The 25,821-nt window shown below is 42.9% G+C and overlaps 1 protein-coding gene across 2 annotated transcripts in view; it reads left to right on the forward strand.

Annotated features, from left to right (window-relative positions):
• bbs7 (Bardet-Biedl syndrome 7) overlaps nt 1-25,821 on the forward strand; it is a 66,045-nt gene that overhangs the window by 27,943 nt on the left and 12,281 nt on the right. For both annotated transcript variants that reach the window (XM_078540065.1, XM_078540075.1), the window contains 5 exons: nt 3,773-3,857; nt 7,976-8,078; nt 11,410-11,602; nt 11,767-11,841; nt 20,760-20,822. In XM_078540065.1, coding sequence (XP_078396191.1) covers nt 3,773-3,857; nt 7,976-8,078; nt 11,410-11,602; nt 11,767-11,841; nt 20,760-20,822 — 519 coding nt within the window. The remainder of the gene's footprint in view (nt 1-3,772; nt 3,858-7,975; nt 8,079-11,409; nt 11,603-11,766; nt 11,842-20,759; nt 20,823-25,821) is intronic.

Consider the following 25,821-nt stretch of genomic DNA (forward strand, 5'->3'; position numbering starts at 1 on the left):
AAACCAGCTTATATTTCACCCCTCTCCTAACTTCACTCAGTTCTGCTGAAGGGTCATGAGGACTCGAAAAGTCAACTCTTTTCTTCTCCACCGATGCTGCCAGACCTGCTGAGTTTTTCCAGGTAATTCTGTATTTGTTTTGGATTTCCAGCATCCGCAGTAGTTTTTTGTTTTTATCCATGTGTATATCCCCTTTTTCAGCCATACTCCTCCTCCTTTTACCACCATTTTACTATTTATGTGCCTGTAGAAGACTTTGAGATTTCCCTTCATGCTGGCTGCCAATCTTTTCTCATAATCCCTCTTTGCTTCTCTTATTTGCTTCTTCACCTCTCCTGTGAACCTTCTATATTCAGCTTGGTTTTCAATTGTATTTTCTATCTGACACCTGTCATAAGCATACTTTTTCTTTTTTATCTTAATTTCTATCTCCTTTTTCATCCAGGGAGCTCTGGATTTGTTTGCCCTACCTTTCCCTTTTGAGGGAATATACCTTGACTGTGCCCGACCGTTTCTTCTTTTAAGTTAGCCCATTGTTCAGCTGCAGTTTTTCGTGCCAGCCTTTGGTTCCAGTCTATCTGGTCCAGCTCCATTCTTTCCCCATTAAAGTCGGCCCATTGTCCTTTTCTACTGTCATTCCTAAATCCTATGATACAATGATCACTGTCTTCTAAATGTTCCCCCACTGACATGTGATCTACTTGGCCCACCTCATTTCCAAGAACCAGGTCTAGCAGTATCTCCTGTCTTCTTGGACTGGACACATGCTGCTGTAGAAAATTCTACTGAACACACTCTAAGAACTCATGCCCCTCTTTGCCTTTTACCACTATTCCAGTCTATATTTGGGTAATTGAAGTTCCCCAATACAATTACACTATAATGTTTGCACCTCTCTGTAATTTCCCTGCAGATTTGTTCCTCTACATCCTTCCCACTAGTTGGTGGCCTATAGACTACATCGAGCAATGTAATTGCTTTTTGTTCCTTAGCTCTAGCCAAATTGATTCTGTCCATGAACCACCTGGGACATGCACCTTTCTCCAGCACTGCAATGCTTTCTTTAACCAATACAACCACTCCTCCTTTTCTTCCTGCCCTATCTTTCCTGAACACAATTAATTTTGTCCCAATTAATTGCTTCTAGAAACTTCCCTACCACCAAAGTTAAACTGACCTGTAATTGCTGGGCTTATTCTTACAACCTTTTTTGAACAAGGGTGTATTGTTTGTAATTCTCCAGTCCCCTGGCAACTCCCCTGAGTCTAGGGAAGACTGAAAGATTATGATCAGTGCCCCTGCAATTTCCACTCTCACTTCCTTCACTAGCCTTGGATGCATCTCATCCAGTCCTGCTGCCTTGTCAACTTTATGTACCGACAGTTTATCCAATACCACCTCCTTACTGTACCAGGAATATTTAACACCCAGTCCTGTCCTTCCTTGAGCCAGGTCTCTTATCACCACAACATCATAGTTCCACATGGCAATCTGCGCCTGCAACTCGCAAATATTATTTACTATACTCCATGCATTCACGTACATGCAGTATAACCCTGACTTTATTACTTTCTCCCTTACTCCGACGCTGCTTATTAACTTACTATTCTCTATTCTAGTGCTACCTGTCTTTCCCAGTGTTTTGTATACCTAGGTATTACTCTCTGGGCCACAACCTCTGGCTGTCCACCCTCTCTCAAGGTCCTGCAGCAGCTCGGTGACATCCTTGACCCTGGTAACAGGGAGGCAACATACCATTCTGGAGTCGCATCTACGGCCGCAGAAACACCTGTCTGTTCCCCTAACTAACGAGTCCTCTAGACTATTGCTCTTCCTTTCTTCTTCCTTCCCTCCTGTATAGCCGAGCCACCTGTGGTGCCACAAACTTGGCTCCGACTGCACACTTCTGAGGAACCAACGCCCTCAGAAGTATCCAAAACAGAAAACCAATTAGCAAGCAGGACCCCAGGGGACTACCTGCCTGGTTCTCTTGGACTGCCTGGCAGTCACCCATTCCCTTTCTGCCTTCATGCTCCTAACCTGCGGTGTGACCACCTCTCTGAACATGCTATCCACAAAGCTCTGCGCCACAGTGACTCCAGCTGCCGCTCGAGCCCCAAAATCTGGAGCTCAAGTTTCTGCAGCTAGCAGCACTTCCTGCACATCTGGTCATCTAGGTCACTAGTAGCATCCACAATTTCCCACATATTACAGGATACACATTCCACATGACAGAGCTGCCCTGCCATGTCTTAACTTTACTTCCCTTATGCTAACCTTATTTTACTTTGGTTTGCTTGTATTACTTTGTTACTGGCCCTGACTTCCCCTTATTCCTAGTGTTTCTTACTCAAATCCAAATAACAGCTACTTTAAAGATAACACACTTTTCTAATTTACAACTATTTAAAGACAGTCCGTAACAGTAGTTTCTTACCAACTAATGAACTTAACGGACTTCCAGTGATGTGACTGCTCGATTTTTTTTTCAAACTCTGCTCCAAAGGGGAGGTATACATCCAGGTATGTTTCTGCTCAGCTGCTCCTGTTCCCAACTTAGAATAATTCCTATGTATACCACACCTCTTTCCCACGTGAGTCCAATTAGCTACTCACTCAGTCTCTGTCTGACTCTTATATAGACCCTCTGATGGGTAACTAGCTAGTTTGGCTTCCTGCTACGGTAATTAACACCACTTGAACCAACTGCTTTCAGATAACTGCCACTCCAGGCAGTTCTCTACTTAACAAGCTAACCTAATTTACTTATGTCAGATCTTGATTCTTAACCTATAGTTAAACCTGAAAAGGACTGATCAGAACTTACCATGTGAGTCTAATTCGTTACTCACTTGATCTCACTCCTGCGTAGTTGCCTGTCCCTTCGTGCACCCTTTACTGACTGAAGTGAATAAACATTATCACAGCTCATTTCATTGTACTTCCTCTCTTCTGGGTGTTTTTGTATTTTGATTCCCTTACCTTTCTTTTTGTTCTGTTCCTTTTTTAAATGTTGCTTATCTGTTCTGATCAACTGTCTTTACATCAAACATGTGTTATGTGTTCTCTCCTCAGATCATGACTGATCTGATGAATGCATTTTCTGTTTGTGTTTAAAAGGCGATGCATTATCTTGTACCATGATGATCAAATTTAATTTTTTTTAAATAAAACCTGGTCACCAATGCTGTGAAGAGGCAGAGTTCAGTTCATTGCTTTACTGTTCCCCAACCTGTACTGCATGATGTGGGAAGATGTTCAGAAGATGTGGGTGCCCTGTAATCAATGACTCACTTCCTGATCACTGAAAACCTCTCCACCACCTATAAGACTCAAGTTAGGAGTGTACTGATATATTGACCACTTGTGTGGATGAGTGCTGCTGCAGCAATACTGGAGAAACTTGACACCATTCAAGACAAAGCAGATCAATTGTTGTGCACCCTTGCCACTGAATTCAATAGCCAGCCCCTCCATTACTGGTGCACTGTAGCTGCACACCAATTTCCCTAGCTGTCGGGAGGGAAAGAGACAAACGGAAGTATATTCAAGCTACTGCCACGCACTTAACATTTAGTTCAACAGAGTAGCTGAAATGGGTTGCTTGCTAACTACTTGCATGGAAGGAGAAATGGATAACTAATTCGGAAGAGAACGACTTCCAAGATGTAAAAAGACATTTTTTATCTACTTGGGAAAATAAAAGGCTGTATATTCAAATATTTATAGATGTTTAAAAATTATTGTTGTTGTGTGCAATTACACATTCTAGACTTTGTCTGAAAGCATCACCTCTATTCAAGGAGGATGTGTTGGAAAAGAGGGATATGATGAAGTTTTGACTGCCACGTATACAGGTAAGAAAATAAATTAACTGTTTTCCATTTTTAGAATTGGCCATACTTAAATGAAACAAAAAATAATCTGTTGAACTACTAAGGGAGTTCCATGTCCAAATGCATTGGCTAAACTGGTACTGAAGAATAGAGCAGAATCCATCAGGCTTTGGTTGTTGAAGTAGTTGATCTCATCGGGGCAACAGTGCAGTCGGCTCCACTGCACCTGGTCTAGGAGGTATCAGACTCATAGACGTCTACAGCACAGAAGGAGACCATTCAGCCCATTGCGTCCACGCCAGTCAGCAAACATCTGACTATACTAATCCCATTTTCCAGTGCTTGGTCCATAGCCCTGGAGGCTATGGCAACGCAAGTGAATATCTTAACTGTTAGGAGAGTTTCTGACTCAGCCACCCTTTCAGGCAATGAGTTCTGTACTCACACCATTCTCTGGGTGAAAACATTTCTCCCCAGCTTCCCTCTTGGCCTTCTACCTCTTACCTTAAATCTATGTCCCCTGGTTCTTGACCCCTCTACTAATGAAAAAAGTGCCTTCCTATCCACCCTATCTATAACCCCTCATAATCTTATACACCTCTATCAGGTCCCCTCTCAACTTTCGTTGCTCCAAAGAAAACAACCCAACCTATCCAATCTTTCCTCATAGCTCAGATCCTCCAGCCCAGACAGCATCCTGGTAAATCTCCTCTGCACCCTCTCCAGTGTAATCACGTCCTCCCTATGATGTGGTGACCAGAACTGCACGCAGTACTGCAGTTGTGGCCTAACCAGCATTTTATACAGTTCCAGCATAACCTCCCTGCTTTTGTATTCTGTGCCTCGGCTAATAAAGGCAATTATCCCAAATGCCTTCTTGACCACCTTATCTGCCTGCCCTGCTACCTTCAGGAACTATGGATATGCACACCAAGGTCCCTCTGATCTTCAGTACTTTCCAGGGTCCTACCATTCATAGTGTAATCCCTTGCCTTGTTAGCCCTCCCCAAGTGCATTACCTCACACTTTTCCTGGTTGAATTCCATTTGCCACTGCTCTGCCCACCTGACCAGTCCTTTGATATGCTCCTGAAGTTTACGGCTATCCTCCTCATTATTTACCACCCTACCAACTTTCGTGTCATCTGCAAACTTCTTGATCATACCCCCTACATTTAAGTCCAGATCATTTATGTACACCACAAACAGCAAGAACCTCAGCACCGAGCCCTGTGGAACCTCACTGCAAACAGACTTCCAGTCACAGAAACATCCCTCTACCATCACCCTCTGCTTCCTCCCTCTCAGCCAATTTTGGATCCAACGTGCCACTTTGCCTTGGACCCCATGGGCTCTTGTTTTCTTGACCAGTCTAACATAAGGGACCTTATCAAAAGCCTTGCTAAAGTCTATGTAGACCACATCAAATGCATTGCCCTCATCAACACTCCTGGTTACCTCCTCAAAAAATTCAATCAAATTTGTCAAACACAACCTTCCCTTAACAAATCCATGCTGACTACCCTTGATTAATCCGTATCTCTCCGAGTGTATATTCTGTCCCTCAGAATTCTTTCTAATAACTTCCCCACCATCGAGGTTAAACTGGCCTATAATCTCCTGGTCTATCACTTCCTCCCTTTTTTTAACAATGGGACAATGTTAGCAGTCCTCCAGTTCTCTGGCACCTCAGCTGTGGCCAGAGAGGATTTGAAAATTACTGCCAAGGCCCCTGATATCTCTTCCCTTGCCGCCCTCAACAGCCTGGGATACGTCTCATCTGGGCCTGCGGATTTATCCACTTTTAAGGCTGCTAAACCTGCTAGTACCTCCTCTCTCTCTATGTATCAGCTGTGGTTCCCACTCCTGATTGCTGTTCACTGATACTTTTCAGAAAGTAACTGCGTGAGAACATTAAATGAAGACAGGATTGTGACTTGCTATGATACCCTTAGTGATGAGATAACCTAGTCAGAGTATCAGCAGACTAATGCATGAAGAATGGCCAGGATATGGTCGTCAATTGTAGAATCACACCTTCAGATGACTCACTGCCTGCAGAAGAGGAAATTGAGGAATGGTTTATTTTTTAGCTGTACAGGTCTTATTTGGGAAGGCTTATCCTAGTTACAATTGGCAAGAACTGTGGCAACAATGGAAATTAAACGGGCAATTTCATTTATACCATAATTAGAAAGGCTAGAGTTACTATCACACTAATGAATATCTCATGTTGTTGAGCACAAAAATTAATTCCAAAATACACTTTAAAAGTTTTAAATGAATAGAATACAAACAACAATATTTATATGTCTTTATTGCAGTTAAACATACCAAGGTGCTTGACAGAATTGTAATCAAACAAAAATTAACACTGAACCAAAGGAGGAGAAGCAACTAAATTAGGAGAGGTGTGACTATTTGCTTGATCAAAGATCTACGTTTTAAAATGGAGAGAAGTGAAAAGGTTTAGGGAGGAATTCCAGAGTTTAGGTTTAGACAGCTGAAGGCACTGTCGCCAATGTTAGGGTGAAGGAAGTGGGTAAAGCATAACAGCCAGAGTTGGAGAATGCAGAATTCTTGGAGGATTGTAAAGCTAGGGGAGGCTACAGATATGAAGATGGATGGAGGCCGTTGAGGGTTTTCAATACAAGGGTGAGAACTTCTAAATCAAAGCGCTAGTGGATTATGAGCCAATATAGGTCAGTGAGCAGAGTGGTGAATGGTGATTGGGACTAGGTGTGAGTTAGGATGTGGACAGCCTGAGATGGTGCCCAGGGAGATGTGGAATTGGTGGCTAGGGAATGGAGCTTGTAGGATTCAGTGTTTCTAATGTTGCTTCAATGTAGGAAATGTTTGGCTCATGCAGAACTGGATGTCGAATAAGTGGACAGGTTGAGAGGAGGTGGTGAAGTAGAACAAGATGTTGTCTATGTACACATGAAACCTGACTTCCTGTCTTTGGATGACGTTGCCAAGGGGCAGAATATAGATGAGAAATATGAGTGGGCCAAGGATAAATCATCGTGAAACTATAAAGGTAATACTATAGGGTGAGAAGAGAAATCGTTGCAGGGTATTCTGTAGCTACAACTGAATTGGAAAGAATGGGATCTGGCAAGGGCAGTACCAACTCAGCTTGAACATGCAGGAGGTGTGTTGGAAGACGATGTTGTGGCAGCCCTGTCAAATGCTTCAAACAGATTGAGAATGATGAGGGGGAATAATACATCACAGTCACAGAAGATGCAATTTATGACTTTGGTAAGGGCCATTTCAGCTTTGTGCCGGGGGCACAAATTTGGAGATGTACAGGCATGGATTTAGGAGGCAATCCCACATTCAAGTACTTTGGAGAGGAAAGGGAGGTTGGGTATGCAGTGTTAGTTTGTAACATCAGAGGAACTGAGGGTGTGTTTTTGAGGAAGGGATGATGAAAGAAGATATCAGGAAGTTGGAAATGTTTACAATATCAGCTAGCATGGTGACCAGGAAGGGAAGTTAAGTGGCCAGCAGTTTAGTGGGAATAAAGTTGAGGGAGCTCGAGGTGGGTCTCATGGACAAGATGTTTTCGGTGAGGGCATGAAGGAATAAACTAGAATATGTAAGTTCAGGCTGGGTGGGGAAACTTTAAGAGAAGCTTGGTGGGCAAGGGGAAGAGAGGGATGCAGCAGAGCCTGCTGAATTCATGCCTCGTTTTTATGGAGATGTGCATTTGTGCTCCACCTAAACCCCTATCTAAATTCTTCCTGAATCAATGCACAATACCTGCTTTGTAAGTTTCCTTTTCAAACAGTTCTGTGCATCAGCATGTCTTTATTTGAACAAATGAAAATGTAAAATTGACTGAAAAGAAATTAGACCTACCTAACACACCTGTGTATATTGTCTCTTGGAAGTCTGTGTGTTAAGATAAATGTAGTAGTTGCAGTACTGTAGCAACTACATACCAAATATATTTACTGGTTTACAAAAATGATTGTTTTGAAACTTAGAGTTCTTTGGTGGCTGATTTATGTTTGATAAATCTGAGATTGAGTTAACCTTTTCAAGTGATTATGGATATTTACACTAGGAATGTTGTTTTAATAACTGATGTCTGTTGTGTTGATATTTTCTATTTATGTGTTTGGTTCTTAGGTTGGGTGATGGGCCTAACAACGGAGCCAGTTCAGAGAGAGGCAGGGCTTTCTGACGATCTGAAGATAAACCAGGAGATGCAGAATAAAGTCATGAATATCAGGTCTGAAATACTGTCTAGTTTTTAGAGGTGGTGTCCTTTGGTTTTCGGTGTGACCCAATTTCTATTAATAACCCCACAGTGAATTTGAGATAGGGCAACTCAGAGGGTTAGTTTATTCATGCACGCTCAAACGTGAGAGAAAGTTGCAACGTAGCCTCCTTTTCACTCGCAGCATGAAAGAGGGCAAATAGAGAAAGAAAGATCTACAGGGCAAAGACCACAGAAAATAATTATTGTCTCACGTGAGTCCAGAGTCCAGAATCTAAAGTCCAATAGTGTATTCCTTCACAGAGGTTGGCAGGTTGAAAACTGGCACTGGATAATTCATTTTTCCAATGTAGTTGACTTCCAAGATGAAATAGGCACGCAGAGATGAACTAGTCTTGTAGGCAATGGTATAGAAGTTCAGAAGTTCCAGTATAAAGAGTGTAGATGGGGGCCAGGCATTCAAACCTGGACGGATCCCTTGTTCTCAGCTGCTTGCTAGATGGCAGACTGAGCTTTGCAGATCCACAAGGCAATATTACTGGTTACTCCCGCAAGTGGGTCATGTCACATCACTCCCACCTCTTCACTTTGGCTTGGACAAAAGATTCCTGTGTCTGGGTTCCTGAGATTGTTAATGTTCCCACCATTACTAATTACAAAGGAAGGTTGCAGGGTTCTTTGTCCTAGTAGACTCCAGTGGCCAGGCCTGGCTTATGAAATGTAGATGGCCTTCCCTTTGGATTTGGTCTTTGCAGTCCACAGGGTTGTTAGCATCTTTTCAGAGGTAATGATCGATACTGCTAGATTAGCTCCTATTGCTTGAAGGTCACAGCCAGACATGACTTCGGTCAATTTTAAAAGAGCATTGTCCAGTTATTTATATATTATATAATATATATATGCTTTTTCGAGCTTACAATGCTACAGATGTTTATAGCTCTGGAGCATCTTAAGCAACTGACAATTTTTTGTGTGAGTTTGAACATTATATATCAGAAGGCTATAATGACCAGGGAATTCTTGGCCACTAAGCCTGATCTTTTCACCACTTGCTACGCATTTGTGTGTTTTCCAACAGGAATCAGTAGGTAGTAATCAGAATGGGAACTCTGTCTGATTTTGTTTCTCCCCTTCTAACCCATTCCTTTATAATGTGCTCGTGCACCATTCTGAGGCTAAAAAGACAACCAGGTATCTGCTCCAAAGCCTCTGCTCTTCACCTTACCCACTTGGAGATGTCTTAAAGTAACCCTGGTGTCACTTTGCTGCTGATTCTTTGCTTATATCTTGTAATATTGTCGCTGTTTCTTTGCTTATACCTTGTAACAGAACTTCCTTTTTTCAGTTCTGATGAAAAGTAATCGACCTGAAATGTCGGGCTGGATTTTACCAGCCTCCTGGAGACAGACTTGGAGGAGGGAGGGCTGGTAAAATGGCAGCGGAAGGTGTCACTAGGGAAGCCCAAATTTTTCCCACCACCACAGCGTATTCTCAGTATGCAGACCGTCAGCAAGGCAGCAGTCCACCAACTGGCAGCCAATTGGTGGCCACTTCCCCTTTCTCCAGCATTTTACCAACATCGGAACGAACCCCCACCCTTTCGGAAGACCTCTAGGTATTTCAAAGTGGCCTTCCAATGGGTTTCCGAATGGTGGGAGGGGACATCTTCCTTAATGGCTGCTCCGTGGCTCTAAGAGGGGCTCCCCAGTTGCAATGGCTAACCCCTCGGCTGCAGTAGTACCGCTGGAAGATTCACCCATCCGATTGCTTGGGCCTGCCTACTTGGCCCCAGCACATTAAAACAATGTGTATCTGTCCTTCGAGAGCAATACAACATGGAGATGCTCTCCCCTTCTCCCTGCAATTTTAGCAGTGGCCACCTCTATTGGGCTGGCAGCTCTGAGAGACAGGCCGCCGTCCTCATTTGGGCAGCAGTCTCAGTGGCAGCTTCTTAATTGGCTAACGCTGATGAAATCCCATCCAGGGTCCCGCTGTCCACCCGCGTGAGCTCAGGACCCACTTTCATTCACAGTGACGGGACCTAGGCCTTCCACCAATATCCCAGCCATCAACTCTGTTTTTCTCTCTATGCATGCTGCCTGACCTGTTGAGTATTTACAGCATTTTCTGCTTTATTCCTTTTATAGCAGTTCTTGGATTAGATAATGTGTAGGGCTTTCAAGCTGTAAATCAGCATTGTGTACTGTTGAACCCTGGTTTCTATAACAACAGTCTTTCATAATTGGAATTGAATTTGGGATTGGGATTGAAATGGCAGGTTAATGTAAAATGATTTGTATAATATAGAACCTCAGTTATCCAGCCCATGTAGAATTGGAGGTATTAATGCGGTATTGCTGATTTCTACCACCCCCACAAGGTACAAGTGAAACAGAATTTATTAGCATAGGTGGCCATTCAGCTCATCATATCTGTGCCAGGACTTTACTAACTCAAACCAAATCCCATAGATCTCTGCTTGAAATATTTATCCAGTTTTCCCTTAAAAGATGCAGTTGTCTTTCCCACATGGAGTGGCTGAGGCAAATAATTCCATGTTCCAAAAAAATTTGTGTCAGGAGTTTTTTTCCCTAACTTGTCTTTGTAGCAGTTTTAAATTGATAACCCTTTGTCACAGACTGTCCAAGCAGAAGAGTTTTCCCTTTCCATATTATCAAACTCTTTGATAATTTAGAACACCTTTATTAAATCTTGCCTTGGCTATCACTGCTCAGATTAATAGCAATATGTAAACAACTGACATTAGCCTCAGTGAGCTGTTTGGACTGTTCCAATTGAGCATCTACCCTCTGTACTTCCATTTACATATAAGTTGATCACTAGTTCTTTAAAAACATGTTCTACTTTCTTTTCAGGAGCACTGTAAAATGTGAATTTTATTTGTGTATTTATTATTATTCTTAATATTTCTATGGTAATTGTCTGACATTATTAAATTTTATGTTGATATTCTAAGTCACTAAATGAGCTCTAGAAGTTCTTTGGTTTTTCACAACAGTTTAGGATCACTTTAAAGGATACTTTGTATGGTGGCATTTGTCATTCCTTGTGTCCTGGAACAAGACAATATTCATGCTCCAGTGCCTGGTGTTTTGGATGATCTTCATGCTTCAAGCTACCTTTCTGGCTTTTGTTTGACTTCTATGCCATTGCCTTATCAAACATAGCTAACTTTTAGAAACAGGTGGTAACTAGTAAACTGGAGTATTTGTAACTCTGATAATCAGATAACAGGATCTATTGTAACTTTCAGTAGAAGTATCCTTACCCTCTTCCTTGATAAGATATATGAAGTTGACAATAAGATCCCCTTCTTCATTAGGGTAGAATTGGAGCAGTTACAGATGAAGGTGCTTCAAGAGCGTGAGAAATACCAGCAGTCAGCACAATCGAGTGGTGCAGTTTCAGCAGTGCCTGTGTTTAATGTGAATGATAAGTTTACTCTGAATCGTGATGACGCAAGCTACAGTCTCACCGTGGAAGTGCAGACAGCTATTGACAATGTGCTACTCCAGGTAAAAGCAGCTGTGAAAATGCTTAGGACAGCCATGTGTTACAGAGAAAAATCTGATAGACTTTTTTGGCTACTGTATTTGTTTAAGTGCAAAGCTAAAATTCATTTTGATTTTTGGGCACTGAACCTGACAGGTTAGCCCTAACTATTTGTCTCTATGTCCAGAGTGATGTCCCAATAGATCTTCTGGATGTGGACAAAAATTCAGCAGTGGTCAGCTTCAGCGGGTGTGATGCAGAGGTAAGAAGTAAATATGATATTTGGAAAAAAAAGAAACTGATAGTGAATTAGAACACTCGAAGAGTTTGTTTTCTTATTTGCTCTGAATGTGGTCATTAGATCCTGACTACATGCCATTTATTTCACTCTGTATTTTATATCAATGATTGTAGCTGAATGGTTTCCTGCTAGAAATTGGGACTTTTCAAGGAACCAACTGGTGGTTTTCATATTTTGATCACAAATCCAATTCCTGACTAAGTAGTGAATTTGGCTCAATACACAGCATTCTGAATATCATCATTTGCTGACTGATCAGATTTAGCATCTAGGAAAGATGTTGACTGCTGCTGATTCTACAGAGGACACCGTTGATCACTACTAAGTGACACTTTGGGTTAAATATTCATCTTCGCTTTGGGAAGTATGAGCTGGGCCATTTCCCAATGTTGTATTCCTGATTTCAGAAAGTCAGCCCATTCACCTAGAATTTTGGTCTCCAAGAGTTGGGTGCAGGCTGGAAATGGACTGCTGCCTCCCGAGGCAGGCTTGAGGCAGCATCAGAAGTGACGGATGCTGAGGCTGGCAGGTTAGAAGGCCTGTCTCCATTTACTGGGATATCGGCCCTGTTCTATTAATGGTTGTTAGGCCCTCTAGCCCTTGCCACAACCCACCCACCCCCTATTTTCCCCTCAATCTCCCATGCCCCCCCTGACATATCTCCCATGCACACTCACTCAGTATCCACGTGGTACAGAACTCATGAGCCACAATAATAACATTGGCAAGTCTGTTTTTTTTATTTCATGAGCATTTCAGTCAGCCTTCCAAAATCCCCTTGAAAAAATTGCCCCTCTTAAAACCTTTATAAAACAGTCAATCAAATGCAGGGATTTGTAGTCCTAGTGAAAAATACTTTAATCCACTTATCTCCTAATCTTGGCCAAATAAACAAACAGGCGCTGAGAAAACCACTTCAAAGAAAGATGAACTTATTACAAGCTCATAAAACTGTTAATTAAACAAATCTAGCAATCCCCTTTGGAGCTGTGGAAGCAGTCCCCATGGGGTTGAATCTATTATTGAGTCTTGGAGCTCAGCCAGGCCTTCATAATGAGGCCACCTGGTAGAATAGATATCTGGCCACCTGTTCAGCCTGTTTTGTTGATACAGTTGCAAGATATAATCTCATTATTAATGCATGTCTGAGCTACAAGACTAATGGATTCATCCCAGTGGAGAATTGTTACACGGCTATGAAAGGACTGCTAGCTTTGTTTTATTGACAGTTTGATGAGCTTGTAATAAGTTTATCTTTGAAGCAGTTTTTAAATGCCTGGTTGTTTATTTGGACAAGATTAGGAGATAAGTGGATTGAAGCATTTTTCAATGGGAGAACGAATGCCTGTGTTTTTATGAGCTTATGAGAGGGCCAATTTTTCTGTAGAGGATTTTGAAAGCAGTTTTTTTTAATTTCAATGACTTGCCAGTGTTATTATGACTCATTGATACTGTACCTAGTAGATACTGGAAGAGTGCTTCAAAAGCTCAGCAGATGTCAGGATATTAAATCAGTTAAATCAATCAAGCCACAAGGTCCTCTATGTACATTGATACATAATTCTCCATACAGTTGAATGCAGAAGAAGACTTTATCCCTTGGATAAAATACTCCGTAATGCATCTGAAGCCTTACACAGTGCTGGTCAAATTAATGGTCTCTTAACCTTTTTAAGGACGAGTGACCAATTACTGGATTAATACAGTAAGTCCTCACTTAAAGTTGTGGTTGCATTCCTGAAAATCATGACCTTAAATGATCATGGGTTCCCATAGGAATCAATGTTAAAGCCAGAGTTAGGTTCCTTTGTTTTCTCAGGGTGAGAAATGTCCAATGTACAAGTTGAAATACTGTACCATAGATGTGCAGCACTGTTCATTCCTAGCTGAAATAACTTGCAAAATAAAATGCATCCCTAATATGAAAGAAATACAATATACAAATTAAATTATTTTTTAAAATTACAGTTCTGACCTCAATACACAGTACTTTTAGATTGACCAGGCTCCATCTAGTGGTAGGAGTCAGTGCAGTTAGCAGCTGAAGTCCTGATTACCTGCACTGACCAACTACCCAGGTCTTAATGCGAGTTTGGGAATGAAGCCAGGAGCAAAAGTTGGGAGCCACTGAAGAGCAGACCTCATGACTCCGGTAAGACAGAGGCAAGGGGGAAAGTGGAGGGGAGGTGGGAAGTCGGCAAGGTTGGGAGGCAAAGGGGGGAGTCGGCAAGGGTTGGGGGGGTGGGGGGTGGAGTTGGCAAGGCTGGGAGGCAAAGTGGGGGGGGTTTGGCAAGGGGGGCAGGGAGGAGTCAGCAGGGTTGTGTCAGCAAGTCGGGGGAGGAGGGGGAAATCGCCATGGCCAGGAGGCAAGGGGGGATTTGGCAAGGCAAACAGTGGGAGGAAGAGGGACTGGGCAGAAACACTGCAGGAAAGGTCCTGTGAGCAGGCAGGCAACAGAAGAGGAAGCCTTTTGCAAACGACGTTAAAGTGAATCTGGCAATGTTAAATTTCTTTCGTGGGATGTGGGCATTGTCCATCCCTAATTGCCCTTGAACTGACCCAGGTCATTTCAGGGGCAGTTAAGAGTCAAACACATTGCTTTGGGTCTGGAGCCATATGTAGGCCAGACCAGGTAAGGATGGCAGATTTCCTTCCCTAAAGGACGTTAGTGAATCAGATGAGCTTTTGCGACCATCGATGATAGACTAGCTTTATATTCCAGATTTATTAACTGCTGCCATTATGGGATTCAAACCCATATCCCCAAAGCATTAGCGTGGGTCTCTGGATTACTAGTCTAGTGATGTTACTACAACACCACATCTGCCCTATATATCTACACTATTTTATTAATGATGTTAAAGTGAAACAATGTTCAGTGAGTCGATGGCCAACCAAAACTTAATGTAACATATTTAACTTTTCAATCCGTGTCTAATTATGACAGTTGAAGCTGGGAAGAGCTTTTAAACTTAACTGTTAATAGGTTCAATCCTCCACAGCAGTCTTCCCCCAAAGTTCACCAACTGACTTACCTGGCATTGTTCCCACAGCTTTCAGGAACCCACCCACCTCCACAAAAATAGCAACCCAAGGGAAAATTGTATTTGAAACAGACATTTAAATAATGAACCCACGTCACTATATTGGGTTGCAAACTACCACATTTCCAGTCCTGGGGAAAATGGCGGGCAGTGGTAATGGCCTAATAAGTGTAAAATCGCGACCCCACACGCCTCCCATTTGGACCTCTTGACTTGGGTTTATTCAGCATCAGGAGAGGAAAATTCAGTCCTTTGTGTGCTTATTGTCAGATCCAAAATGCTGCATTTCTGCAAGGATGTGCTGAATCAATCCAAAGTCTCAGTTCTCCTCATGTCAGGAGAGATGTTAATTGCTGATGTATGTGGAATACTTTACATTTAAATCTTTCTCTCCTCCCTCCCAAGTAATGTTCACATTTAATCAACTGTGGCGCTATGAAAGTTAAAGCAATTTATATTTGAAAATCATTTTTTTACAAATCATTGGTTGATTGTAGTTCTGGGATATGAAATGCGTAACTAATGTGGCAGTAGAACAATTGAGAAATAACAGGCACAATGCAGCATTACAATTCCTTGTGGGGGGAGCTAAACCAAAATAACCAAATTTACTCAATGACCACCAAGATCCCACTTTTTGTAGCTTTTACCTTAACGCAAATCAGAATCCATGTAAGTGAAACATTTATTCACAGGCACTTTACGGTTGGTGTGAACTATAAATTCACATGTGGAATAGCAGTTACAACAAGGACTACCTGTTGAGATTACAAGCATTTGTATAATTCCTTACGCAAATATGGCATCCTGTGCAATCTTGCAGTCCATCCAACTCTGCCTCTGGAATGCAGGATCTCTCACTTTTCTCACTCAATGAATTTGGCCCTTGAGGCACCTGCAACGGTATCTCTGCTTCATCCGAGTCCCCCAGATACAGTTGTGACCTAAATAGCACACTCTTGCAGAATCTAAGCTCATGATAGTCTTAAAAGCACAAATTCCACAGAAACCCCTTTATCTGACTCCATTCATGGTTTGGGCAGCTTTGTCAAAGCTGAAGCATAGCTGTGAATTTTTTTTATTCTTTCATGTGATGTGGGCGTCACTGGCTCGGCCTTCATTTATTGCCCATGCATAATTGCCCTTGGGAAGGTGGTGGTGAGTTGCCTTCTTGAACCACTGCAGTCCATGTGGTGTAGGTACACCCACAGTGCTGTTAGGGAGGGAGTTCCAGGATTTTGACCAGCGACAGTGAAGGAACAGCAATATGTTTCCAAGTCAGGATGGTGAGTGGCTTGGAGGGGAATTTCCAGGTGGAGGTGTTCCCATGTGTCTGCTGCACTTGTCCTTTTAGATGGCAGCGGTCGTGGGTTTGAAAGGTGCTGTCTAAGGAGCCTTAGCGAGTTCCTGCAATGCATCTTGTAGATGGTACACATTGCTGCCACTGTGCATTGATGGTGGAGGGAATGAATGTTGGGGGTGGGGTGCCAATCCAGCAGGCTGCTTTGCCCTGGATGGTAAGCTTCTTGAGTGTTGTTGAAGCTGCACTCATCCAGGCAAGTGGAGAGTATTCCATCACTACTGATTTGTGCCTTGTAGATGGTGGTCAGGCTTTGGGGAGTCAGGAAGTGAGTTGCTCGCTGCAGGATACCTAGCCTTTGACCTGCTTTTGTAGCCACAGTATTTATATGGCTAGTCCAGTTCAATTTCTGGTCAATGGTAACCCCTCCCAGGATGTTGATAGTGGGGTATTCAGTGATGATAATGCCATTGAATGTCATGGGGTGATGGTTAAATTCTCTCTTGTTGGAGATGGTCATTTCCTGGCACTTGTGTGGCATTAATGTTACTTGCCACTTGTCAGCCCAATTCTGGATATTGTCCAAGTCTTGCTGCATTTGGACATGGACTACTTCAGTATCTGAGGAGTCGCGAATGGTGTTGAACATTGTGCAATCATCAGCGAACATCCCCACTTCTGACCTTATGATGAAAGGAAGGTCATTGATGAAGCAGCTGAAGATGGTTGGGCCTAGGACACTACCCTGAGGAACTCCTTCAGTGATGTCCTGGAGCTGAGATGACTTGAACTCCAACAATCACAACCATCTTCCTTTGTGCTAGGTATGACTCCAACCAGTGGAGAGTTTCCCTCTGATTCCCGTTGACTTCAATTTTGCTAGGGCTCCTTAATGCCACATTCGGTCAAATGCTGCTTTGATGTCTAGGGCAGTTGCTCTCACCTCACCTTGGGAGTTCAGCTCTTTTGTCCATGTTTGAACCAAGGCTGTAATGAGGTCAGGAGCTGAGTGGCCCTGGCGGAACCCAAACTGGGCATCAGTGAGCAGGTTATTGCTAAGCAAGTGCTGCTTGATAGCACTGTTGATGACCCTTCCCATTACTTTACTGATGATGGGAGAGTAGACTGATGGGGCGGTAATTGGCCAGGTTGGATTTGTCCTGCTTTTTATGTACAGGACATACCTGTGCAATTTTCCATGTAGCCGGGTAGATGCCAGTGTTGTAGCTGTACAGAAACAGCTTGGCTAGGGGCGCAGCAAGTTCTGGAGCACAGGTCTTCAGTACTATTGCCAGAATATTGTCAGGGCCCATGACCTTTGCAGTATCCAGTGCCTTCAGCCATTTCTTGATATCACATGGAGTGAATCAAATTGGTTGAAGACTGACATCTGTGATGCTGGGGACCTTCGGAGGAGGCCGAGATGGATCATCCACTCACGTGCTTCAGCTTTATCTTTTGCACTGCTGTGCTGGACTCCTCCTGAGGATAGGGATATTTGTGGAGCCTCCTTCTCCAGTGAGTTGCCCACCACCATTCACCACTGGATGTGGCAGGACTTCAGAGCTTAGAACTGATCTGTTGTTTGTAGGATCGCTTAGTTCTATCATTTATTGCTTATGCTGTTTGGCACACAAGTAGTCCTGTGTTATAGCTTTACCAGGTCGACACCTCATTTTTAGGAATGCCTGATGCTGCTCCTGGCACTCCCTCCTGCACTCTTCATTGAACCATGGTTGATCCCCTGGCTTGATGGTAATGGTAGAGTCGGGGATATGCCGAGCCCTGAAGTTACAGATTGTGTTCGAGTACAATTCTGCTGCTGCTGACGGCCCACAGCGCCTCATGGATGCCCAGTCTTGAGTTGCTACATCTGTTCGAAATCTATCCCATTTAGCACGGTGGTAGTGCCACTCAACACGATGGAGGGCATCCTCAATGTGAAGGCGGGACTTAGTCTCCACAATGACTGTGTGGTGGTCACTCCTACCGATACTGTCATGGACAGATGCATCTGCAGGAGGCAGGTTGATGAGGATGAAGTCAAGTATGTTTTTCTCTCTTGTTGGTTCCCTCATCACCTGCTGCAGACCCAGTCTTGCAGCTGTGTCATTTAGGACTCGGCCAGCTTGGTCAGTAGTGGTGCAACCGAGCCAGTCTTGGTGAAGGACATTGAAGTCCCCCACCCAGAGTACATTCTGCACCCTTGCCACCCTTGGTGCTTCCTCCAAGTGATGTTCAATATGGAGGAGCACTGATTCATCAGCTGAGGGAGGGCGGTACATGGTAATCAGCAGGAGGTTTCCTTGCCCATGTTTGACCTGATGCCATGAGACTTCATGGGGTCCGGAGTCGATGTTGAGGACTCCCAGGGCAACTCCCTCCCGACTGTATACCACTGTGCTGCCACCTCTACTGGGTCTGTCCTGCCCGTGGGACAGGACATATCCAGGGATGGTGATAGTGGAGTCTGGGACATTATCTGTAAATTGATTCTGATTAAAGTTATCAGAATTGAGGGTGAATGAGTCACCATGCCCTGATGGCATGATTCGTAGACTATTGAAAAAAGGAAAGAGGAAAAACATTAACAGCCTGGTCACAATTTCACAACCCTCCTTCAATATGCAAATTATGCTGTTAGACTAACAGATAATGACTTTTTTCAAGAAGGAAAAGAAAGTACACCATTTAACTACAGACAGTCTAATGACAGTTGGAGGAAAATTCTTTGAATCCATAAGTTGAGATAAACCTAAAAATTTGCTGACGACATGCAAGTAAGGGGTTTGGCAAACATGCTTCAGGATAACATAGGTATGTGGAATGGATGATGGTTGACAGATGCAATTTACCATGGATCAGTGTGAGGTTGTTTATTTGGCGGGAAACAAGTAACGCGATTATTTACAAAGGCACAAATGGCAGCATGGCTAAGGGATGGGACTGCTAGACCCGATGTTTCTTCATCACAAGTCTTACAAAGGAGTGTGAGGCAAGTACACTGAATAAAAATAGGTGTATTCACATGCCATCTGGTAACAGTAGGGCCCATATAGCAACCCAAGTCTGGATTGTGATCCGGACATCCAAAAATATTGCCTGGAAAGACACTGAACTGTGTGGATAGCACAGAGGTTCAAGTGTATAATTCCTTATGAGTGCAAATGCCAGATAAAGTAATAAAAAGGGCCAATAGCATTTTAAGTTATTTAAAAATGAGTACATGGAATAGTAGAGTAAGAAAGTAATGATAAATTAATACAAAACATTGGTTAGTCCACACTTAGAGTGCTTTGGCTTATAATTTTCTTGGAGTTGCTCCCCTGTTTCTCTGTCATAAATCCATTTGAAGTGTTGTGGAAACCACGCTTACACTGCACTTCCAGCGAAGTTACAGCTGGGGTTGTTCAGAGGAATTTTCAGACCTGTGCGATTTTAGACTCCATTATAGAAAGGATATAAAAGCCACAGAGATCTTTAAAGCATATCTTCAGGATTATGCCAGAGATGGGAAAGTACAGCTTTGAGGATGGACATGAGACACTGGTGGTATTTCCACCAGAGTAGAGAAGGTTGAGGAGATTTAACAAAGGCTTTTAAAATTATAAAAAGTCTCTACAGAGTGTTTGGACAAAGACTATTTATTCTAGTTATGGGTTCAATAGCAAGGCTTGTTAATTATCAATTAGTGAGTGAGGATAAAGATTAATAAACACTTGTTTTCACAGATGGTTGTTGGGGCATGGGTTGCTCCAACATCCGGTCTTTGAGGCAGAGAGCATGGTATCTATTCAGGGGAAACTGACAAATGTTTGAAGCAGAGGTAATATGCTTGGCTGTGAGGAGAAAAAGGTCAGTGGAATTAGCTTTACATTACTGTAGCATGGAGTTAGCACAGAAACGATAGGCCAAGTAGCCTCCTTCTGTGCTGGAAACTCCTATGGTTGTAAGTAAAGAACAAGCATTCTCCAGAGCCAGTTCCTTAATATGAGGTTATGTAAGATGGTTAAAGTTGATCAATGAAAAATGCTGAACTTTGAAGACTTCACAGAAATATTGCTATTGTACTTACATCACTGTTCGAGTTTACTGTGGATTTGGAAATATGGAAAGTGAAAACTTGATGTTAAGTATTAGGCTGTTTCTAAATAAGTTCAGTTGACATTCTACTGCCAGGTCTTAAGCCATTGACCCTTTTGTTCAGCAGCTAGAAGGCATGAAGTACTTCCCAGGCAGAACATCCATTTAACTGCAAAGAGGGCTCATGGTCCCTATTTGCATGTCTCAGAGTTGCCGGATGTGGGAAATGTTGGGGCCTTCCACTCCACGCCAGTGAGTGTTTGTGCATCAGCTCTCAGTCATTGTTGCATCCCTATTTTCCATGGCTTCTTTACCAAGTATGTTGAGCAATCCTGGAAACTAACTTACAGTCTAGTTGTTTAAAAGTATAACCAGGTATTGCATGATGTACTTTTTCATATATGTCTGTACAACCTTCACAAGTTGTTCTTTATTTTGTTTTATCTCAACAGAATGGTAATTTTCTTCTGGCTACTTATCGATGCCAAGCAAATACCACCAGATTGGAACTAAAGGTACTATGAATTGGTAAAGATAGTGCAGTCATTAGTTAGAAAAAACTATTTTTGATAAAGTAATATGAAAACTCACCCAATCAGGAAAATTTCCCAAAATAAAAGCAAAAATGCTGGAAATACTCAGCAGATCTGGAAGTATCTATGGGGAGAGAATCAGGATCAACGTTTCCTCAGAGCTAATGGAAAGTCATCAAACTGAAACGTTACTCTGTTTTTGTTCTTCACAGATGCTGACAGTGCTGCAGTTTTTATTTTACGTTTCCAACATCCATAGTATTTTGCTCAGGAAACACTCCACTTTGCTCCCCTTCATCTTGAATTTGTTTCACTCATCTTTTTGAATATCTCGCACCTTTCCATGAGCCTGACAGAGATGACCTTTCTATATCATCTGGCAATTTCCACCTAATTGAATTATTTTCTAAATCAATTTCCAAATTATTGAATCATTAATAGCTTCTGTTCTCACGAATATAAGGTACTTGCAATAATGTCTTTTACCTGTTGAGTTACTTGAGGTCATTCAAAACTCTGCTACCTGTACCTTAACACGCAGAAAGTCCCGTTCCCCTATCATCCCTGTGCTTGCTGACGTACATTGGCTCCCAGTCAAACAACATAATTTTAAAATTTTCATCCTTGTTTTTAAATCCCTCCATGACCTCGCCCCTCCCAATCTCTGTAGTCTCATCCAGCCCACAACACTCTGTGCTCCTCTAATTTTGGCTTCTTGTGCATTATCAATTATAATGCTCCACCTTTGGTGGCTGTGCCTTCAGTTGCCTAGGCCCCAAGCTCTGGAATATCCTCCCTACACCTCTCCTCTCTCTACCTTGCTTTCCTCCTCAAAATCTAACCTTTGATCATTGACCTGATATCTCCTTGGTTCATACTTTGTTTTATAATGTTGCAATGAAGCACCTTTGGACATTTCATTACATTAAAGGCACTAAATAAATATAAGTTGTTGTTCTTTAGTGAGTCCTCCAGAAGAATGGTCACACAGATTGACAATAAAAGGAATGCATCCAAAATGGGATACAAAAGTTGGGAATTTGTTGCTGAGGGGAAGGAGATGCTGCTGTATGCTTCCAATACTTATGGTATTTAATTTAATCATGACCTGATAAGTATTTAACATTTTTTGTCCAGTATTGTAGTGCTTAATGCAATTTTTTTTCTTTTATTTATTCATGGAATGTGAGTATCAATGGCAAGATCTGTGTATATTGCCCATCCCAAGGGAAGATGGTGGTCAGCTTTGTGGAAAAATAACTTAGAAACTAACAAGTAGATATGAATATTATAAATAATCTAGACTAAGATATGGCAGAGCAGGTTGTGTATCTGGAGTGCAGTACGTGGAGCCTGTGGACAACAAAAGTGTTCTGAATGAACACACCTGCATTCAGTGTCTTGGCCTTGAATCTCTTGGCTAACAATGTTGAGACACTCCAGCACGTAAGGGAGGGAGAGAAGTACTTAGACAGTTGGCTCCAGACATCAGTCATACCTAGTCATATCAGTCATAGGCATGGCCCAGGTTCAGGACTGGGTTGGTGTCTGCAGGTCAGATCAATGTTCTTCTTATCTGTGAGGATAAGAATAAAGACTGTCAGAAGGACAGTCAGAGTGTGGAACATGACACCTTAGAGCAAGAGACTAGAAGAAGAGGTGGGGAAACGTCATGTGGTATTTGCAGTAGATTCAATAATTTTGAGGCTCAAAGAGCATCCTTTTTAAGTAGAATCAACAGTCCCAGGTATGTTGCCTATCTGGTGTCGGGGTGAGTGACATCTCAAACCATCTTGAATGAATATTGGAGAGGGATGGGGAGGATTCAGTCTTAGTGATCCATGTTGGGACCAACAAGATAGGAAAGAGTAAGTAATAGGATTAAGTGAACTGACAAATGAAGGCAATTGTGAGGTCATCCACTAAAAAGGATAGAACAGGTACTTTCTAAATGGTGAAAAGCTAGAAACCACAGAGATCCAAAGAGACTTTGATGTTCATTAATCACAGAGTGCAGAAGAGGCCATTCGGCCCATCGAGTCTGCACCAACATGTGAGAAACACCTGACCTACCTACCTAATCCCATTTACCAGCACTTGGCCCATAGCCTTGAATGTTATGACGTGCCAAGTGCTCATCCAGGTACTTTTTAAAGGATGTGAGGCAGCCTGCCTCCACCAGCCTCCCAGGCAGTGCATTCCAGACCGTCACCACCCTCTGGGTAAAAAAGTTTTTCCTCACATCCCCCCCCTAAACCTCCTGCCCCTCACCTTGAACTTATGCCCCCTTGTGACTGACTCTTCAACTAAGGGGAACAGCTGCTCCCTATCCAACCTGTCCATGCCCCTCATAATCTTGTACACCTCGATCAAGTCGCCCCTCAGTCTTCTCTGCTCCAACAAAAACAACCCAAGTCTATCCAACCTCTTTTCATAACTTAAATGTTTCATCCCAGGCAACATCCTGATGAATCTCCTCTGCACCCCCTCCAGTGCAACCACATCCTTCCTATAATGTGGCGACCAGAACTGCACACAGTACTCCAGCTGTGGCCTCACCAAGGTTCTATGCAACTCCAACATGACCTCCCTACTTTTATAATCTATGCCTCAGTTGATCAAGGCAAGGGTCCCATTTGCCTTTTTCACCACCCCACTAACATGTCCCTCCGCCTTCAGAGATCTATGGACACACACGCCAAGGTCCCTTTGTTCCTCAGAACTTCCTAGTGTCATGCCGTTCATTAAATACTTCCTTGTCAAATTACTCCTTCCAAAGTGTATCACCTCACACTTTTCAGGGTTAAATTCCATCTGCCACTTATCTGCCCATTTGACCATCCTGTCTATATTTTCCTGTAGCCCAAGACACTCAACCTCACTATTAACCCCCCAGCCAATCTTTGTGTCATCCGCAAACTTACTAATCCTACCCCCCACATAGTCATCTATGTCGTTTATATAAATGACAAATAATATGGGACCGAGCACAGATCCCTGTGGTACGACACTGGACACTGGCTTCCAGTCACTAAAGTATCCTTCTGTAATCACCCTCTGTATCCTACAACTAAGCCAATTTTGAATCCACCTTATCAAATTACCCTGTATCCCATGTGCCTTCTTTATAAGTGTCCCATGTGGGACCTTGTCAAAGGCTTTGCTGAAATCCATATAAACTACATCAACTGCACTACCCTCATCTACACACCTGGTCACCTCCTCAAAAAATTCAATCAAATTTGTTAGGCATGACCTCCCTCTGACAAAGCCATGCTGACTATCCCTGATCAAACCTTGCCTCTCTAAGTGGAGATAGATTCTCTCCTTCAGAATTTTCTCCAATAGTTTCCCTACCACTGACGTGAGACTCACTGGCCTGTAGTTCCCTGGCTTATCTCTACAACCCTTCTTAAATAGCGGAACCACATTAGCTGTTCTCCAGTCCTCTGGCACCTCTCCCGTGACCAGAAAGGAATTAAAAATTTGGGTCAGAGCCCCTGCGATCTTCTCCCTTGCCTCCTTCAGCAGTCTAGGACACAAATCATCTGAACCTGGAGCTTTGTCCACTTTTAAGCCTGCTAACACCTCCCAATACTTTGTCGTTCCCTATATCAATTTGCTTAAGAACCTCGCAGTCTCTCTCCCCGAGTTCAATACCTTCATCCTCATTCTCTTGGGTGAAGACGGATGTGAAGTATTCATTCAACACTCTAGCGATGTCCTCTGATTGACCCCTTGATCCCTTATGGGCCCTACTCTTTCCCTGGTTATCCTCTTCCCATTGATATACTTATAGAATATCTTGGGATTTTCCCTACTTTTGCCAGCCAGAGCTTTCTCTTATCCCCTCCTTGCTCTCCTAATTGCTTTCTTAAGCTCCACCCTGCACTTTCTGTACTCCACTAATGCCTCCGCTGATTTGCTTCCCTTGTACCTGCTAAAAGCCTCTCTCTTCCTTCTCATCGTAACCTGACTATCTCTGGTCATCCATGGTTCTCTGGGCTTGTTACTCCTTCCTATCACCCTAAAGGGAACATGTTGAGCCTGTACCCTCCCCATTTCCTTTTTGAATGCCTCCCACTGCTCCTCTGTAGATTTCCCCACAAGTAGCTGTTCCCAGTCTACCTTGGCCAGATCCTGCCTTATTTTAATAAAATCCACTCTCCCCCAATCCAAAACATTTTTTTGCAACTTGTCTATTTCTTTGTCCATAACAAACTTAAACTGTACCATGTTATGGTCACTATCACTAAAATGCTCCCCCACCACCACCTCAGCCACCTGTCCGGCTTCATTCCCCAGAATTAGGTCCAGCACTGCGCCGTCCCTTGTTGGACCCTCTACATATTGACCTAAAAAGTTCTCCTGTACACATTTCAAGAAATCCACTCCATCCAAGCCCTTAACACTATGTCTATCCCAATTAATGTGGGAAAGTTGAAATCACCTAATATAATTACCCTATTGTTATTGTTTTTACACACCTCCGCAAATTGTGCACATATTTGCTCCTCGATTTTCCGCTGACTATCTGGGGGTCTATAATAAACACCTAACAATGTGGCTGCCCCTTTTTTATTCCTAAGCTCTACCCACAAAGCTTCATTCGATGCCCCCTCCAAGATATCATCTCTCCTTACTGCAGTAACTGACTTCTTAACTATTAATGCAATACCTCCTCCTCTTATACCCCCTCCCCTGTCTCGCCTGAAGATTCTATATCCCGGAATGTTGAGCTGCCAATCCTGCCCCTCCCTCAACCACATCTCAGTGATGGCTACTATATCACAATTCCACGTGTTAATCCTTACCCTTAACTCATCCATTTTACCTGTAATACTCCTAGCATTAAGGTAGAGGCCATCCAGCCTTGCCTTACTCCCTTGAAACTTAATGCAGCTGTACTCCCTCTGACTTGATTGTTTTACTGTAATACGAAGTGTCCCTATTCTGCTAACATTCTGTGTCCCCTCCCCCT

The sequence above is a fragment of the Cetorhinus maximus genome, chromosome 1, assembly GCF_964194155.1.
Source record: "Cetorhinus maximus chromosome 1, sCetMax3.hap1.1, whole genome shotgun sequence".
NCBI classification, from domain to species: domain Eukaryota; kingdom Metazoa; phylum Chordata; class Chondrichthyes; order Lamniformes; family Cetorhinidae; genus Cetorhinus; species Cetorhinus maximus.